This window comes from Corvus cornix, chromosome 11 (assembly GCF_000738735.6).
Source record: "Corvus cornix cornix isolate S_Up_H32 chromosome 11, ASM73873v5, whole genome shotgun sequence".
NCBI classification, from domain to species: Eukaryota; Metazoa; Chordata; class Aves; order Passeriformes; family Corvidae; genus Corvus; species Corvus cornix.
The window spans coordinates 2,391,523-2,409,830 of record NC_046341.1 but is presented as its reverse complement, the minus strand read 5'-3'; the positions used below and the strand labels follow the sequence as shown (position 1 = coordinate 2,409,830).

At 59.8% G+C, this 18,308-nt stretch overlaps 1 protein-coding gene across 1 annotated transcript in view; it reads right to left on the bottom strand.

The window, feature by feature from the left end:
- Positions 1-1,363: 1,363 nt before the first annotated feature.
- The window catches only part of GSE1 (Gse1 coiled-coil protein), a 99,124-nt gene continuing 82,179 nt past the window's right edge, over positions 1,364-18,308 (bottom strand). The window contains 20 exon segments of the mRNA XM_039558342.1: positions 1,364-2,091; positions 2,679-2,782; positions 3,177-3,455; positions 5,086-5,454; positions 5,562-5,669; positions 5,790-6,060; positions 6,523-6,635; positions 7,205-7,733; positions 7,735-7,786; positions 9,430-9,557; positions 9,559-9,755; positions 10,108-10,203; positions 10,206-10,417; positions 10,701-10,892; positions 11,090-11,231; positions 11,234-11,286; positions 11,418-11,517; positions 11,520-11,595; positions 12,977-13,176; positions 16,417-16,635. Of these exon segments, the coding sequence (XP_039414276.1) occupies positions 1,957-2,091; positions 2,679-2,782; positions 3,177-3,455; positions 5,086-5,454; positions 5,562-5,669; positions 5,790-6,060; positions 6,523-6,635; positions 7,205-7,733; positions 7,735-7,786; positions 9,430-9,557; positions 9,559-9,755; positions 10,108-10,203; positions 10,206-10,417; positions 10,701-10,892; positions 11,090-11,231; positions 11,234-11,286; positions 11,418-11,517; positions 11,520-11,595; positions 12,977-13,176; positions 16,417-16,635 (3,575 nt within the window). The 3' untranslated portion in view covers positions 1,364-1,956.

Genomic DNA, 18,308 nt, shown 5'->3' with positions numbered 1-18,308 from the left:
ATTTTCCATCCCTGGCTTCTTCCCCCTCCCTCTGCCACGGCACACAGGCAGGGAACAGAGTGGAGCAACGAGCGTATTTTGCCGTGTTAAAATTCCCTGCGAAGCCCGGAGTTGGCAGCGGCGAGGCCAGAGGCTGGCGAGGCAATTGGGGATTTAAAACAGATTAAACTAATTTCTGTCACAAGGGCATTTTGCTTTTTAATCTTGCCCAGCTTTTTTTTTTTTTTTTTTTTTTTATTTGGTGAAGCCAATGAGAGAGCAGGGAGCAAGGGGGGGCATGGGGAGGGGGGGTTAATGCTTTTCTTTGCCTGTGCAACGAGGGAATTTAAAGCAGGAAGCAGAGGTCACCTTTTGCCGGAGATGTGAGCTGGTCTCGTGGCGAATTAAGAACAATTTCTAATAAATAATTCAAAAATAACAATAAAAAAAAAAAAAAGGCCTTCCCCTTCCCCCAGGGGGGAGGCGGGGCACACGATGGGGTTTTTAGAAACTGGCTGCAAATGGCACCGAGCCTGACCCTGTCACCACAGCCTGGTGGCACCAGGACATCCCTGCCCGCCTGCGGGCACAGCTCCACCTGGATTGTCCCCGAGGTGCCACCAGGAGACCCCACAGGGCCCCCTCTCCCTGTGCCCAAACTGCCTTAGAGCCGCTCTGATTGTCTTGGTATTTTTTGGGGGGTGACAAGGACACCCCAGTGCCACCCACCCCCAACCCTCCACCCTCTCAGCGCAATTTTTTGGGATTTTTCCTTTGGCAGATGGAGCCTGGGCAAGGCTCAGACACCACCCAGCATCATGACACCCACGACGACCCAGCTGGAGCGAAAAGAGCCCCAGAAAGCAAAGAAAAAGGGTAAAAATAAAAAAAACAAACCACAGGAGGATGGAAAGGTTCAGCTTCCCGAGGGACTGATGGTGGGACAGGGCCTGTCCCAGTGGAAAAGGGGATTTATGTTTCCTGGGCTTAGATTCTTTTTAAAACACTTCAGTATCTTTTCTGGCCCGACCAGCAGCAGTACAAACACAAAAAGTGAGTTCATCCTTTTGCCAAAAAACCAAACTGGAAAGGAAATAAAAACAGGGAGGGAGAAAGGGGGGGGCAGGGGGGTGGAAAAGGAAAAAACAAAAAGCAGAAACATCTTAAAAAAAAAGGCAAGCTTTTTATAACAATAATTAAAGCAATAAAAACATACAAAACTTTGTTGTTTTTTAATATATATACACAGTACAAGGCTGAAGCACCTTTTTTCTTTTTTTTTTTTTCCTTCCCCGCCTGCTCAGTCCCAAAGCCGGGGTGACAAAGTGACCCCACGCGTGTCCCTGCCCCTTCCCCGCCGACCAGGAACAAAAAGGGACCTTCAACCAGTTTATTGACTTTATTTTTTGATAGCCAAGTGCATTTCCAGGGGAAACCCTGGGCTGGGGGTGCTGTGCCGGGAGCGGGATCTGGCAGCACCCGGCCCCTGGGGCCCCGCCTGGGTTTAGTGTTGTCGGTGGAGTCTTTCATTGTCTTTTTTCTTTTTTTTTTTTTTAGAAAAAAAATCAAAGAACCAACAAAAATGAGAGTTATAAAGTGTGGGTGGGTGGAGGGGGGGGTGGGGCTTCAGCGCCGTGGCCCCCGGAGGAGGGGACAGGAGGGGACATGCCGGGGGCTGCTGGCCATGGGATGGGCTCCCAGCTCCTCCCGGCTCCTGTTTGCTTCATGCATGGCACATTCTCCATTTATTTATTTCTCTTTTTTTTTGTTTGTTTGTTTGTTTGTTTTCCTCCTTTCATTATTAATGGTTTGTCATTGTTGTTGTCATGGTGTTTTGTTTGTTTTTGTTTGGGTTTTTTTTTTTTTTTTAATTTTATTTTTTTAGCTTCAAACCTCCCAGTGAAAAATATTAAATATTCAAGGTAATAAAATAGATTATTATTTCTAGACTATATGTTCGGCCTGGCCCAAGGAGCGTCACCTGGGATACCCCTTGAAATAACCCCTAGACCACTGCATTGCAGGCAAGGCAAGGCACTTCCGCAGGTGATCCAGCTCGGCTTGCAGGCGCTCCCGCTCCGACACCATCTTCTGCTTCTGGGTCCTCAGCTCCTGCGGGCAGCCAGGGAACGGGAACGGTCAGCGGGCACCAGACAGCTCGTGGAGTGGGGCAATAGTGGGGGAATAGGGTGGGGATGCTGCAGGGATGGGCAGTGAGGGGATGGGCAGTGTGGGATGGGCAGTGAAGGGATGGGCAGTGTGGGGATGGGCAGTGAAGGGGAATGGGCAGTGAGGGGATGGGCAGTGCAGGGATGGGCAGTGAGGGGGAATGGGCAGTGAGGGGGAATGGGCAGTGCAGGGATGGGCAGTGCGGGGATGGGCAGTGCAGGGATGGGCAGTGCGGGGATGGGCAGTGCAGGGATGGGCAGTGCGGAGATGGGCAGTGAAGGGACGGGCACTGCGGGGATGGGCAGTGAGGGGATGGGCAGTGTGGGGATGGGCAGTGAAGGGGATGGGCACTGTGGGGATGGGCAGTGCAGGGATGGGCAGTGCAGGGATGGGCAGTGCGGGGATGGGCAGTGCGGGGATGGGTGTCCAGGGGATGAGTGTCCAGGAGATGGGTGCCCAGGGGATGGGTGTCCAGGGGATGGGTGTCCAGGGGATGGGGTGCCCAGGGGTGGGTGCCCGTCCCCACTCACCGCCATGCTGTGTGACAGCTGCTCGGCCGTCAGGCTCAGGGTGTAGTGCTGGGCCTCCAGCCGCCGGCACTGCGTCTGCAGCACCTGGCGCTCCAGGTTTTGTTCTGCAACATCCAAAGGACAGGGGCTGAGCACCGGCTCCTCCGGCTCCCTGCGCCACCCACAGAGGGTGCCAGCCCTGCTCGAGGCTCTGCCCAGCCAGCAGTGATTGCCCCCAGCATCCCAGAGCATTCCCAACCCTGGCACTGCCTGTGAGGAACCTCCAAGTGCCACTGGGAGGATGCTGGGCAGCTCTGAGCACACCAATTTCTCATGCATGCATCCGTTTTTGCAAAAACAACAACAGTGCCTGCTGCTTTCATGCTGCTCCTGCAGTGCTGGAGAACCCCCAGTGCTTCCCCAGCCCATCCCAGCAGGAACCAGTGACACCCTCCCAAGGGAAAACAAAGCACCAAGTGCCATTTTACCCTCCCTGCCCAACCCCCCCACACCCCCTACCTTCTATATGTTCCTGGTAAGCTGCAAAAATTGCCTCGATCCCTTGCCACTTGGGCCTGGGGTAATCTTCCTCCTCTTCCTCCTCCTCCTCCTCCTCCTCTTCCTCCTCCTCAGAGGCGGAGTCCCGGGGCAGGGCGGGCAGTGGCCGGAGCGGCCCCTCGGCCGTGCCGTTGTGCGGGGGCCCGGCCAGGCGGGTGGACGCCTGCAGCTCAGGGATGTTGTAGTGGATGGAGGCGTCCAGTTTGTGGTTCTGCTCCGCCGTCAGCGCCGCCGTCCCCCCTGTGGGCAGCCACAGTCAGCCCCTGCCTGCTCCCCACGGCCTCTTCAAGGCATTAATTCTACCCTTCATGGATGTTTTGGGGGGTTACAGCATCTTCTGGGGGTTTTTGTCACTCCCTGTGCGCTGGAGTCGTTTTAGCTATCTCAATCACTCAGCTGAATGGGTTTGGAGGCTTTGGAGCTGTGTTATCCCTAATTTTTAGCTTCAGCAATGAGCTCATGGGATGCTCCAGCGACGAGGTTGCCAGTGCCAAACCCCAGTGGGAGGACAAGGGGGTGATATCCCAGTATCCAGCCAGCTTCCTGCATCCCTGCTTATTTTCCTGGACATCAGGGAGAATTTCTTGATAGCAATGCCCACTGGAATGGGCTGCCCAGAGAGGCAGTGGAGTCCCCACCAGTTCAGGAATGGCTGGATGTGGCTCTGGTCTGGGTGACAAGGTGGGGATCGGCCACAGGTTGGACTCGACCTTGGAAGTCCTTCCCAACCACAGTGATTCTGGGATTCTGGGATTTGTGGCGCTGTGTCCCCCCTCACAGCATGAGCTGGGAAATGCTCGTTAGGCCTTGGCCTTGATGAGCAGCACCTGGACTCAGCTCCTCTGGCACTTACCACAAACCCTGTCTGCTTACCCCAGGCACTGCTGCTGCCTAACGAGCTCCTGTGTAATGAACAGCCTTCGAAACTTCTCTTCCTGGCCTGAACAACCCAAGTGGGATCATCATTTTGTTATCAAACTTCCACAGAGAGTCACTGACCTGAACTGGGGCCAGGGTGGGAAATTCCTGTGACTAAAGCCCTACAAAGTCCCTGAGTGAGACTCCAGGAGCTCTCCTGGACCACCGTGGGCTGGGACCAGCAAATTCCCTCTCAGAGCCAGGGAATTCTCACATTTCCTGCACTTGGAGGATCCCTGAACCACAGCAGATCCTGAGCTGATCCTCCACTCCTCAAAGCTCAACACTTCACTCACTGAGCAGATGCAAAGGCATCCAAAGCGAGCATTTCACTGAATTCCAGGGGAATTTTCACAGGTACCTTGTACAGACTCTTTCTGTCCATGTGTGAGGGTGAACACGCCATAGCAAATATCCTGGGAATCTTACTCTCCTGGATTCTAAAGTACCTCAGATTGCTAAGTTAGGCCTGGGAGGAAGTTACTGTTGTGTGTGAATTCTGTATGACTCCTCTGCTAAATTGTTTAACTTATCAATCAAGTTTAAGTTAAGTTTAAATGCTGTTAAGTGCTGTTAAGTCTAAGTTAAGTGCTGTTGGCCCTTTAAACGTAGCCCGTTGCTCAAGTCCAGGCTCAGTTTAGCACAGGGGTCTGTTCTGAACTTGTGACTCAACACGAGGATCTTCCACACTGCTTTTTGTCCTCCCCCTTTCCTATCCTTTTGTTTCCCCCTCCTCCAGCCCCCACATGGATTATTTGGGGTTTATTTATTGACGCTGGATTTCTGTTTGCTTTTTTCCGAGTGCTTTAACCACTTAATAAACAGGAGAGCGAACCTTGCCGACAAGCTTTGCTGTGATGCTGGTTTTACTCTAAGCCTGGTTTTGCTGGTACTTTTGCTGGTGATTCTTAAAGCGACTTTAAAACACGAATTCCCAACAAATCCCCATTACCTTTGTGCTTCTGCAGCGCCTTCTGCGTGGACTGCAGCACCGACTCGTGGAACTGGTGGGCAAACTCCTCGGCAATGAAGGGTTCCCAGGGCTTGCTCTTGCCGTTCATGCTGTGGGACAGCGGCACTGGGATGTCCTTGGGGAGGGGACCCCTGACGTAGCTGAGGATGCTCAGAGCCTTCTTCCCGGGGTGCCCATCACTCAGCCGGGGCTTCTCCGGTGCCGTGCCCGACTCCTTGGGCCTCGGTGGCTCCTGGGCTCTCAGCTGCTCTAACCTGGACGCTTCCGCCGCCTTCGGCACCTCTGGCACGGACACGGCGATGCCCACGGGTTTATCCAGGTCCAGCAGGAGCGGCGGCACCGGCGGCTCTTTGGGAAGAGGAGCAGCAGTTGGACACAGCCAGGACTCCGTGCGTCCCTCAAGGCAAAGCCGTGCCCCCCATCCTGAGACCCAGGGAAGGACCTGGGGCGCTTACCGGTGCTGGGGGCACCGGGGCTGTCCCGCGGGGAGCTCTTCACCACCACGGCGGCCGGCGTGGTCTTCTGCTTCATGGCCTGGAGCATCTCCACCAGCTTCTCCTTGTCTGCGGCATGGGAAGCTGAGGTTTAGTGTAGCCTCTGCTCAGCAGAGCAAGCTCAGGGCCCCAGGCAGGACCCCCCCAGGGCACCCCCAAAGCCGAGCGTGCGCGGGCCATGGCTGTTACCTTTCCTCTTCTCGGCGCTGATGTGCGTGAGGTTGAAGATGGTGAGGAAGCGCTTCTTCTCCTCGAAGTTGGGGCTGTTGTTCATCTCGTCGGGGCTGTAGCGGGTGGAGAGCGGGAGGCGCGGGGAGGGCGTGCGGCGCTTGTTCTGCACCGTGGGCGGAGAGGGGCTCCGCTCCCGCAGCATCCGCCGCCGCTTGCGCCGCTTCTGGCTCAGCAGTTCCTCCTTCTGCTGCTGCGTGGTGAGGCCGAAGAGCTGCAGGAACTCCAACTTCTGGGGCGACCATGGGGAGAGCAGAGCAGGTCATCCCCCATCCCCATTCTCATCCCCATTCCCATCCTCATCTTCATTCCTGTTCCCATCCTCATCCCTGTTGCAGTCCCCATCTCCATTCCCATTCCCAGCCCCATTCTCATCTCCATTCCTCTCATCCCCATCTTCATTCCTGTTCCCATCTCCATCCCCATCCCCATCCCACCCCCATTCCCATTCCAATCCCCATCCCACCCCCATTCCCATTCCAATCCCCATCCTTACCCCAATCCCTATTTCCATCCCCACCTCCATCACCCATATCCATCCCCATCCTTGCCATCCCCATCCCTCATCCCCCAGTGCCTTTGCAGATGTCTGGGGATGGTGGCTGCTCTGAGCACTGGGAACGGGTGTAAAGGAGGGGCTGCTCCCCCAGGGGACAGCAGGGGACAGGGAGGGGACAGGGAGTGCCATCAGTACCTCAGAGGACGTGTCCAGCTTCAGCGGGGGCTGCTCAGCCACGCAGCGGAGATGGGCCCGCACCTCCTCCTCGTCGCTGTCGTCACAGGAGTCATCCAGGTCATAGTAGTACCCTGGGGATGGGGAGAGGTTGGCGTGAGGCTGGGGACACCTTGGGAACCTGCTGGGACCCCCGGGAATCTTCTGGGACACAGGAGAACCCCACTGGGGATGGGGGTGCCTCAGGGTGGGATGTCAGAGAGGAGAGATGGGGATCCAGTGGGGGGCCCAGCAGGGTGCGGGGTGCAACCCAACAGAGCCCTGTCCCTTCTCCAGCAGCTGTGGGACCTTGGAGGGCATCACCCACCCCTGTGTATCCTCTTGGCGTGGCAGTGGCATGGGTGGCAGGGGGTCAATGGGACACAGCCTGGGGAGGCTGTGGCTGAGCCCCCACCCCAAAGGAGTGGGGACAGCAATTCCAGCCCCCTCCAAGCTCTCCATCTCCTCCTCACTGCTGTTCTCATCCCCACTCCAGCAACCCCATCAATATTTAAAACCCTCTTATTAGCTCCAGTTCATCATTTATTAATGGGGCACGTCTGGAGCGCAGGGTTTACCGAACTGCTCGGATGCGGGAATGTCGGCATTCCCGGGAGACCCCCGGCCAGGTCCCGGTGCCGGGGGGAAATCCCCGCTCCCTCACCTTTCTCGCGGGCCTCCCGCCGCCGGCGCTCCTCCAGGTCCAGTTTGCTGACCAGCCTGCGGTGCTGCTGCACGAACTCGTCGTAGATGTACATGGGGTCCTGGGCGCGGGGCTGGGGGGCCCGGTAGGGCGAGCTGGGCTTGGTGGCCTCGGGGAACGGGGTGGCCGGGGCTCTCTGCTGGCTCAGGATGCTCTGAGTGGACTTTTCCAGCTCAGCTAGGAAGGGGGTGTGGGTGAAGGCCCCGTGCTCCGGGGCGCCGGGCTCCCGTCCCGGGGGGTATTTCTCCAGAGCATCCCTCTTCCTCGGCCCCTCCTCCAGCTTCTCCGGGCAGAAGACCCTCTCCACCTTCACCAGCGGGATGCCCTGGCGGCTGGGCTCGAAGGGTGCCGGGTGGCTGTGGAGGGCGTGGGGCTCAGGGAGGCGCCGGGGAGGGTCGGGGGGGCTCTCCATCAGCGAGACGGGGTTCCAGAGGGACGTGGTGACAGGGTGGTGCTGGGGCTTGGGGGAGATGAGGGGTGGGGGCCCGCCCAAAGTGCTGCCCTGGCTCCCGGCTGCTCGGCTCGTGGCGGCTCGATCCCAACCTGCAGGGAGAGGAGAGCACCGGAGAGGTGAGGAGCTGGCACTGCCAGCGGAGAGCTGGCAGCGCTCCAGCACTGGGGGATTTTGGGGAGAAACGTGCCTGTCAGGAACACCCAGAGGGGTTTGTGCACGTGGCACTGCCGTGCTTCTCCCCTCCCTGCCACCAGCCTGAGCATGGGGGCAGAGTTAAGGCTGTGCATGTGTGGGTTGGGCAGAGATGTGGCTGCACCCCAGGAGCACCGGGAGTGGAGACCCCAGCCTTGACCCCTGTGTGGGGACAAGAGAGCCACCAGCCCTGGCACAGCCCCGTGGCAAGGGCAGTGCCCCGGTGCAGCCCTCCTCCGCCAGCCGGAGCCGGAGCCAGCCCGTTAGCGGGATAAATATTTCATGCGCCCAAGCTGTGCATTTAACACGTTTCCACTCCAGCGCCCCCGAGGCTCCGCGCACGGAGCAGCGAGCTCAGCCCGGTGCCGCCATCGTGCCACGCCAGCGAGGAGCACCGCCTGCCCCCCAGGATCCATCCCTCTCCCGCCCCGCTGGATGCTGGAAAAGGATGGGGATGAAACAACCCCAGCTGCAGGTGTTCCGGGGGACCTTGCTGTCTCCTCTCCGGTTTGGGGTGGGAGGAGCGGATGGGGAAGGGAGCCTGCGGCGGGCGCTCGCCTTTGTGCCGCCCCGTGATCCGCTCCTTATTATCCTCGATGAGCCGCGCTAATCCCCTGGATACCCAAAAATAACAAAGGGAGCAGGCGGCAGAGCTGGCTGGATGAGCCTGCACCGCTTAAGTGCTCAGCCACGGGGGCGAGCAAGCCCCTGTCAATCAATCCGGGGGTGTGGGCACGCTCCGCTGCCCCCCAAACCACCCGGCTCTGTGCAGGTGCCCCCCAAACGAGGCATCCACCACTGCCCGGCCCCACTGCCCGTGAGGGGGGAGCTGCAATTAGCGGTGCCGGTGGCTGGGCAGCACCTGGCCACTCGCCGCTGGCCCCCGGCCACCTCCTGGGCTCGGCGCCTGCCGCCGCGCAGATGTCGGGCACCGGGAACGCCGGGCGCTGCCAGCACAGCCGGCCTGGCTGGCACCGCGTGGCAGGAACCCACTGGCACCAGCCGGGCACCGCAGCTTCGGCTCGTGGGATGTGTGAGGGGCACGGCCGTGGGGTGATGGATACCTGATGGGGGGCAGAGCTGGGTAACGGGGTGGGCACGGACACAGGTTGGGGGGAAAATCCTATAGATCATCATATCATGGCATCATGGAATGGTGTGGGATGAGGGGACCTCAGAGGTCACCCCATTCCACCCCCTGCCATGGGCAGGGACAGCTTCCACTATCCCAGGTTGCTCCAAGCCCTGTCCAATCTGGCTTTGACCACTTCCAGGGATAAGGCAGCCACAGCTTCTCTGGGCACCCTGTGCAGGGCCTCCCCACCCTCCCAGGGAACAATTCCTTCCCAATATCCCATCTAACCCTGCCCTCTTTCCATTTAAAGACATTTCCCCTGTCCTATCACTCCTTTCCCTTGTCCAAAGTCCCTCTCCAGCTTCAGCTACAGATATTCCAGCAAGGACAGCTGCGACACAGGAAAATGCAGCTCAGTTTTGGGGGAAAGTTCCATCCCTGGAGCAGGGCTGGCACCATCCCTACCTGGGGTGCTCGGGCCGGTGCTCGGGCTCAGCTTGGCTTGGGGCACGCCCTATGTCCAGGTGCTGCTCCAGCACTTGCTGCCGGAACTCCGAGACTTGGGATTGCCGATCCTCCTTCTCCTGGCGCAAGCCGGCGCTGCCGGGCCAGCCACTTCTCCTCCTCGTTGGTGCGGTGGATGAGCAGCGCCGTGGCCGCGCTGCTCCCGGGCAGCGGGAACACGCTGTGGTTGGGGATGAGGCTGGGCACGGGGTGGTGGGAGCCCGGTGGCGGGTGCAGAGGGTGCTGGATGGGCTTCGGCGTGGGCAGCACCGAGTCCTTGAGTTTGTCTGCATTGGGAAAGGGGTGACGGAGAGTCAGGGTGTGGAAGAGGGAGGGTGTTTTGCGGTGAGCATCCCTGGGTGCAGCCACTGGTCAGAGCTCAGCACAGGGGGCTGCCCACTCGCTGCCAGCCCAGCTGCCCGGCATGCACCTGGGCACGGTGCCACCCCGGCCCGAGTCAGATGGCACCGGCACTGCACCGCCACTCCGAGCTGCTGCAGCTGGGCTCCTGGCAAAGAGAGCTGGCAGCCAGGACAGCCCGTCCCCGTCCCCAGCCACCTCCCGGGGCCACAGACCCCCTCGGCTTTGCCATCTGGAGGGGACAGGGGACCAAGGCAAGCTGTGGAAGGTGGGCGTTACCTGCTCTGCCGGGCGCCAGCGGCTCCACCGGCTTGCCCCGCTCCTCGGCCGGGTGCCCCCGCAGCCCGTGCAGCTCCGCCACGGGGAGGAAGGCCCCTCCATGGCTTTCACCATGCTCAGCTCCTTCTCCCGGGCACGCTCCCGCTGCCTCTCCAGCTCCCGTTCCCGCTCCTTCTCCCGCTCGCGCTCCAGCTCCTTCTCACGCTCCCGCTCCCGCTCCCGCTCCTTCTCCCGCTCCCGGTCGGCTTCTCGCTCCCGCTCCTTCTCCCGCTCCCGCTCCCTCTGCCGCAGCTCCTCGTCCATCTGCAGCCTGCGGAGAAAAGCCAAAAAGAAAAGCACCAACCCCAAACATCCCCCTTGGAGCACCTCTGAAATCAACCCTGCATGCCTCTCATCATCCCCTGGAACACCCCTGAACCTCCAGAGCACCCCCAAACAATTCCTGGGCACCTGCCAGCATCCTCTGGAGCACTCCCAAATCCCTACTCACTTACCAGCAATCGTAGAGCACCCCAACACCACCCCTGGTCCTCTGTCAGCATCCCCTGGAGCGCCCCATCCATGCCCCCCACCATCCATCAGCCCTTCCTTACCTCTCGGCAGCAAGGCTGGAGATGCGCTCGGACTGCAGGGCAGAGAGGGAGGAGTGGGAGAGCTCGGGGGGGTACCGGACCCCCGAGAGGTGCAGGTGCATGGCCGAGGGGTGCAGGGGGGGCAGCGAGCCCGGCGCTGGCAGCGGGTAGAAGGGGGACCGCAGTGCCGACAGGCAGTACGACTCATCCATCCTGAGAAAACAGGGATGCTCAGACAGGCAAAGAAGCCCCCAGTTCCCCTCCCAGGAGCCGGATGGGGACTGCCTTCCACTGGGAGAAAGGGATGGAGAGCTCCAAAACGCCCTCAGTGGATCATGCTCCCACCTCCCCAGACCCCAAAGCTCATCCAGCAGCAACTCCCAGGGATCCCAAGGCTCAGAGGTGCCCACCTGAAGGCAGGATGAGGGAAGGGGTGATGTGTCAGGTAGCTGGGGTGGTAGTAGGCGGCGGCGGTGGCCGGGTCGAGGCCGAGGGGCGGCAGGGAGGACATGCGGAGATCCTCGGCCGTGTGGTAGGGACGGAAGCTCCGCAGTAATCCTCGGTCACCGCGCTGGGAGGCACCACGTGGTGCACGGGCCGCTGCAGGCTGGGGGGCAAGGAGATGGTCACCATCCCTCACTGTCCCCGTGGGGAGATGTCACCTCCCCCAGGTGGGACCAGAGCTCGAAGGGCACACCCACATCCTGCAACCCCCTCGTCCATTCCGAGCAGACTCACTTGAGAGGCGGGAAGCGGGAGTCCTGGACCACGGAGCTGGGGGGCAGCCCGAAGGAGTAGGGTGTCCCCAGGAGGTGGGAGGGCACAGTGGGACCCCCGCTTTCTCCTGCGTCAGGGGGGGCTCCGAGATGAGGCGCTCGCGGCCGGCGCTGCTGCTGCTGCCTCGCGACCCTGCTTCCTGCTGGGAGGCAAAGGGGCAGGAACGCCAAGATGGGCATTAGGGGATGGCAGGAGATGGGGAATCCCTGCTGTGTCCCCACCCCGAGACCCTCGGTAGGTCCCCAGCCTGCCCTGCCTGGCACCAGTACCCAGGAGAGGATGCATCCAGCAGAGCATCTCCTGCATCCAGGCTTTGGAAGGGCAGCTGGAGAGGTGGGAGGGTCTGGGAGGCTACACCAGTGGGGCCCCAGTGGGAAAGGAGGTGCTGGAGCCGGGGCAGAGCTGAGGGCAAGACACCCATTACCTGCCCGGAGATTTATGGCCGCTTTGTTCTCCAGAGCTATTAATCATCTGGGCAGGAATGACACGGCTGGGGGAAATCCAGCTGGCCTTTGATAAGGGCCATAACCCAGCGGTCAGCCCACAACCCCCCCAGCACCCCCCGGCATCAGCACCCGCCCTCAGGGCCTCAGCCGCTTTCCATCAGCTTCCAGCCCTGGTGTCAGGATGAAGGTCACTCCCTGGCACGGGGGAACTGCTTGGGGTGACAGGAGACCCCACAGGATCTGATAATTAGTGGGGTGACCCCCAGCAAGGCTCGTTTAGGTTTAAATATTATCATTTTTCATCGCGCCTTCTCCATTTAGCAGCTCAGGAGGATGAGGATGGCGGCACCCACAGCATCCCCCACGCCGTGTGGGCATCCCTCCCCACCCCATCCCAGCCCATCCAGGGCAGGGCCAGGGCAGGGGCAGCCCCAAGGTCACCACAAAGGGTGCGGTGTCCCCCCTGAGCTCGCTGTGCGTGCCAGGCTCTGCTCTAACCACCTCCCATCCCGGGCACCACGCTGCGAGCGCGGCTCTGCCAGACAATCACCGCGCTCGGTTAACCCCCACTCCAGGGGGGGACACGGGGGTGACACGGGGGTGACACCGTGCTGGGGAGCACCCGGACATCCCACACACCCCTCCGAGCTCCCGGGGATCGCAGCTCCATTTATTTTCCCCCGTTCCGCCCCCGGCGTTTCTCATCCCCTACCCTCGGCTCTCCGCTTTGTGGTTTAATTAGTCTTTCCAAGTGGCATAATCCCCCCGGGAATCTGCTTGTAGCATGCGGAGGAGAGGAGAACCACTAACGATGCTTCTTAATTAGCTGCTCTCCACCCGCCCCCCCCCCCTCCACTCCTCCTCCTTCCTCGAGCTCCCCTCCGGATGGCAGCCCAGGGATGGTGGCAGTGAGGGGACGATGGCAGCCCAGGGATGGTGGCAGCCCCGGTGACAACGGCAGCTCGGGGACACACCAGTTTGGGGAAGGGACCAAATGTGGGCAGCCCAGTGATCCCTTGGGAGCCATGCACGGCACCCCATACCCTCCATCCTTCCCCCCAAACACAGCCATACCTGTCTGCCCTCGCTCCTCCAGACCCCGTTGACCGTCTTGGTGGGGGCGATGGTGACGACGGGCGGCGTGCTGGGCACGCTGTGCCCCCCCGGGGGCACGATGATGGGGCCCATGGGGCCACGCTTGGGTGTGCTGGCGGGGGAGCTGTGGTTGGTGGCCGGCGAGGACACCGGGGACGACTCGCTGCTCAGTGAGGACCCTGGAATTAAATCAAAAACTGAAGTAAGTTAGGAGAACACAGCATTAACGGGATGAAATCACCCCCTGGAGGAGTGGGAGCCATTCCCGACAGGATGCCCCGCTGCAGGGAGCAGGGGTGGGGCGCTGGGATGCATTCAGGGTGGTCAGCATCCTGCCAGACCCCCAAGCTGGACCCTCATCCTCCCATCCCAGAAGGGAGGTTCCCAGTGGTGCCAAAGGCTCCACCCAACACGGTGGGATGGGGCAGCCTCTTGCTGCCATTGAACAGGGACTGCTAAACCCCCAGTGCCACAAAGCCCCTTGGCACAAGTGACACCGATGTGATGCCAGCCCCAGACGGCCACATCTTCCCAAGGCAAACCCAGAGACTCCTTAATCCAGCTGCAGAAGTTGTCAGGGAAAAGCCAGGGCCTCTGGAGACACTGGGATGAAGGAGTGACTCCCTGAAACCCTTGGGGAAGGCTTTGGTTGCACTTGCATAATACATCTGTACTTTAGCTTATCCCCACCCCAGGGATGCTGGCCATATTTCCAAAGGAAAAATAAAAATGGAGCGGAAGTGGAGAACAGGAAAAGCAGAGAAATACAAATTCCACATTAACCAGGGCACACGGAGCTGGGTGTCTGCTCCACAGGACACTTCCCATTCCCCAAACCCGGCTGGGCAGCCTGGGGGGCTGCAAGCCCCCCAAACTCTGCTTCTCCACCCCAGAGTCTGCGTCAGAGGGAGATTCCAGCACGCCAGCAGGGATCAGCTGTTGGAGAGTGAGGAGTGGCCTGTGGGCACAGCAGGATGAGGTGACAGCGATGCTCCAGGGCAGTGAGCAGGGCACGGAGAGGGCCCTTGGCTCCCCCGAGTGTGCAGGGTGTCTCCTCACCTTCCAAGTGTGCAAGGCCACTCCTCTGAGTGTGCCAGCCAGCTGCTGTCCTGTGGGCACACCAGCCAGCTCCCAGAGTGTGCCAGCAGCTCCTCACCCCGCACTCCACCTCCGTCCCCTCGCCCTCTCCTCATGCCACACAACACCAGGAGGGAGCCAGGCGTCTGGGAACGCCAGGGGAAGCAGGAGCACCCCCAGGCAGCGGGAGGGACGCTGGGTGGGAAGGATGCTCCATGGGAAGGATGCTGAGCGGAGCACAGGCCGAGCAGAGCATCCCGCTGCCGGCCGCCCTCCCTGATTAATTATTCCCGAGTCGCTCCGAATCGCTTTCATTTGAAGAGCAGCAAGGCTGGGGGAAGGAGAAAGGCTGTCCCCCGACAAAGGAGGCCGATCTGACACCCACTGAAGTCTATCTTGTCAGCGCAAGGCCAACAACAATTAGCAGCCTAATCCCCTCTGAGCTGGGAAGCCATTACTCACCACGCGATAGCGTTAACAATCAATACCATCACAATGAGCCCGGCAATTAATGAAGCTAAAGTCTTACTTCAGAACCTTAATTCTCGCTGTGTGGCTTTAAACGGGAGGGTTTGTGATCGTTATAATTAACTGGTGGTATTCAGCCAGGAGTTAGTCAATGAAACTAATCTGGATTGGAGATGACAAGAGGCACAGTGTGATGGTGTCACCTTTGTTTTCTGACCTCCCGCTTCCCGCTCGGCGATAGCAGATTAGCAGCCCGGGCTGACAGGCAAATGTAATTAACAGCTGAGACCCTGACGGAGAACTGGGGAAAGAGAAGGGAAGGGGGGTGTGGAATCAAACCCACCCTGCGGACAGCCCCGGGCAGGACAAGAGGCAGCAGCCCCCGGGCAGGCGGTGGCTTTGTGGGGCTTTGCTGGGAAGAGGTCGGTCGGGATGAGCCTTGACAGTTTGGGATGCTGTGGAGCAGCAGGACATCCCTAGGGGTGTCCCAGCACACCTGTGAGCCCATATAGATGGAAAAAATACAGTGATCCTGCATGGATCCAGCATCTGCCACAGCGGAGCAGCTCCCGTGGTGGAAGGGAAGGGGGGCGAGCATCTCCCGTTGTGGGAAGTGGGTGAGGATTTGAGGGAAAAGCAATTCACTTCCTGGTGCTAAAAACCACAGCAAGGAGAGAAACCCCCTTCCCAACACACACCCAAACCCACACGGATCAAAAACCTCTGGGATGGGCCACTTGAGGCACCCAAATGGGTGAGGGAGGGGTTTCTGCAAACAAACTACGCAGGTGTTAAGGGGAAATCCAAACGGAGCGTGGCTGCTTCTCTCCAGTGCCACAAAATCCATGCCCAAACCTGCTGATGTCCCTTGGGATGGGCTGAGCAGCACAGGGAGGGCTCAAGATGTGGGGTGCAAGGGGGAAAAAAAGCAAAATAATTCCCCAAACTCAATCAGTCGCTCCAAAGGAAGCAGATGGGCTCCAGAGGAAGCAGCTGGGAAAAACCAGGAGCTTCCAGTGAGGATGAAGCATCACCAAGACCAGGCTCCCTCAGAGTTACAGGGACCTGGTATCCCCACACATTTCCTTGGGAACAGCCAATGCTTCAGGTCACAGCTGTGCCAGAGATTTTGGGGCTGCAAGGAGGGTCTTTGTGGAAGATGGTGCTTCCAAAAGGGATTTTCCAAAAAAGACCCTTGCAAAAGGGGTCTTGGAAAAAGGATTGTGCCAAAGGGGCCTTTAAAACAGGGTCTTCCAAAAAGACCTTGCAAAAAAAAAATCTTGCAAAGGGCTTGCGTGTCTTCTCCAGGGATCAAAGTGCCCAGGCAGTGGGCAGTGATCCAAGGGGAGCACCCGCCGATGCAAATAGCAGGGATAAAGGCTATTTCATCCCAAATCGAGGATACCAGCAGGCTCCTGAAACACTTCCCAGCGTGGGGACTGGCTGCCTCTCCCTCTGGGTGTGGGAGCCCCGACAATTCCCACGGGGTGCTCCAGAAGCAGCTCACACCCAGCATCCCATATCCAAGCAGAGAGAGGGGGGTGTGGTGGAGGATGTGAGTGACAAGAGCTGGGGACCTTCTAGGGCTGTTTAGTTGGGAAATTTGGCTGGGGAAGTAGCAAATTGGAGAAACCTCTGGAAAAAGCAGCGTGGTGGGAGGGAGCAGGGCTGGCCCTGCCATGCTGTGCTCTCCCAAGGCACCGTGAGTGATACAGCACTCGGATTACTCCGGATGAATTGAATTCCCAAACTGCCCCCTCGAGACACAACGCCAGGAAAAGCCATTAGTTGGGAAATGGCAGGAAAACACCGGCTCCAGCTCCCGGGAAAGGCACCGGTGTTTGTCACCCCCCTGTCCCTGCCCCTGTCCCCACCTCTGGGCTCCTCGGCTTGCTTGGCGAGCTTGCGGAGAGCGGCGGCGAAGCTGGAGGAAGGTGCTGCCTGGACGGACAAAGTGCTGCTGGCGGCGGGGCTGCCATTGGGAACGATGGAGCCGTTCAGGGGGGACGGGGTCAGGGGGCTCACGGTGGCGGTGGTGCGGGTGGCGGTGGAGAGCATTCCTAGGGACGGCGACTTCGGCTCATGGCTCATGCCTGTGAACGAGAAAGCCCGGGTTAGACGTGGGCAGAGAGGATCCTCAATTTCCCCCAGGAGATGGGACCACCAACACCTTTCCTCTAGTTCACCATCCCACCCCGAAATGCACCCCGAGTTCAGGCAATGGGGGGGAAGGCAGTCCCACATGCCAGCATCCCCCAGACCCACTGAACCCCTGGATAATGGAGCAGGGGGGCCTCAGTGGAGCTCTGCAGGAATGACCAGGGTGTTTTGGGGGACACAGGGACTTCAGCATCCTGATGGAGCTGATGGGGAGAGGCACAGCCCCCTGACTCGGATGGTGCTGCCAAAACCCAAGGCATCACTGCTGCACCCCTAATTGCCACCTCTGCACCCCCAAATCCCAGCGACTGCACCCCAAAATCCCCACCATTGTACCTCTAAATCCCCAATAGTGTATCCCTGGATTCCCAACACTGCACCCTGAATTCCCATCACTGCATCTCTGGATTAACAATATTTCATCCCTGGGTCTTCAGCACTGCCCCCCCAAATCCCCAGTAACACACCCCTGGATCCCCAGAACTGCACCTTTAAATCCCCACCACTGCCCCCCCAAATCCCCGATAACACATCCCTGGATCCCCAGAACTGCACCCTTAAATCCCCACCACTGCACCCCCAAATCCCCGATAACACATCCCTGGATCCCCAGAACTGCACCCTTAAATCCCCACCACTGCACCCCCAAATCCCCAGTACTGCAGCCCCAAATCCCCAGTAATACATCCCTGGATTCCACCACTGCACCCCCAAATCCCCAATAACACAACCCTGGATCCCCAGAACTACACCCTTAAATCCCCACCACTGCACCCCCAAATCCCCAGTACTGCATCCCCAGCTCCCCACATTGCACCTTCAGATCCTCACGCCTCTAATCCCCACCATTGCACCCCAAAGCACCGAGGTGCTGCAGGGCACGGTGACCCCAAAAGTGAGGTTCAGGAGCAGAGCAGGAGGGTGCAGCCCTCCCCGAGCCCCCCCCAGCTGTCACACCAATTGCTCCAGGGCTCTCCACCTCCCAAAACAGCAACTGCTGATGTCAGGGCCCTTAAAATAGACTTCACCGAGCAGCTTCATTAACACCAGCCTAAAATTAGCCCCGCTCCCAGGTTGGCAGGAGGACCGGGGGGGGGTCGTGGGGCAGCCCCCAACTCCCAGCGGGCCTGGAGGCAGCTCGAGGCATTGAGACGCCGGAACACCTGGAGCATCCACTGCAGAGGGCGGATGGAGCATCCCCGGAGCCCCCCGGAGCATCCCGCTGTAGCGGCTGGCCGGGAGCGCGGCGGGAGCCGGGGGGGCACGGGGGGCACTCAGCGTTGATTAATCTTTGCCCCCCGGCCCCAGGAGAGGCGGCCGGCGCGGCGGCGCGCTCCCCTCTGCCCTCATTATACAAGCATTTATTAACTCCGCTGCTCTCAGCCATTGACTGCCGCCTTGTCGACACGCTCGGCTCATGTAAATTCATTACCAGAACAGCTGGGAAGCCAACTCGCCACGCCAGCCTGGCCCCGGCACCCCCGGGCTCTGCGCTGGCACCCCCTGGCTCTGCTCCAGCCCCGGGGGAGGGCTCGGTGCTCCCCCGAGAGCGGGGCACCGGGATGTGCCTGCAGCACCAGGCACCCACGCACCATCCAAAGGGGAC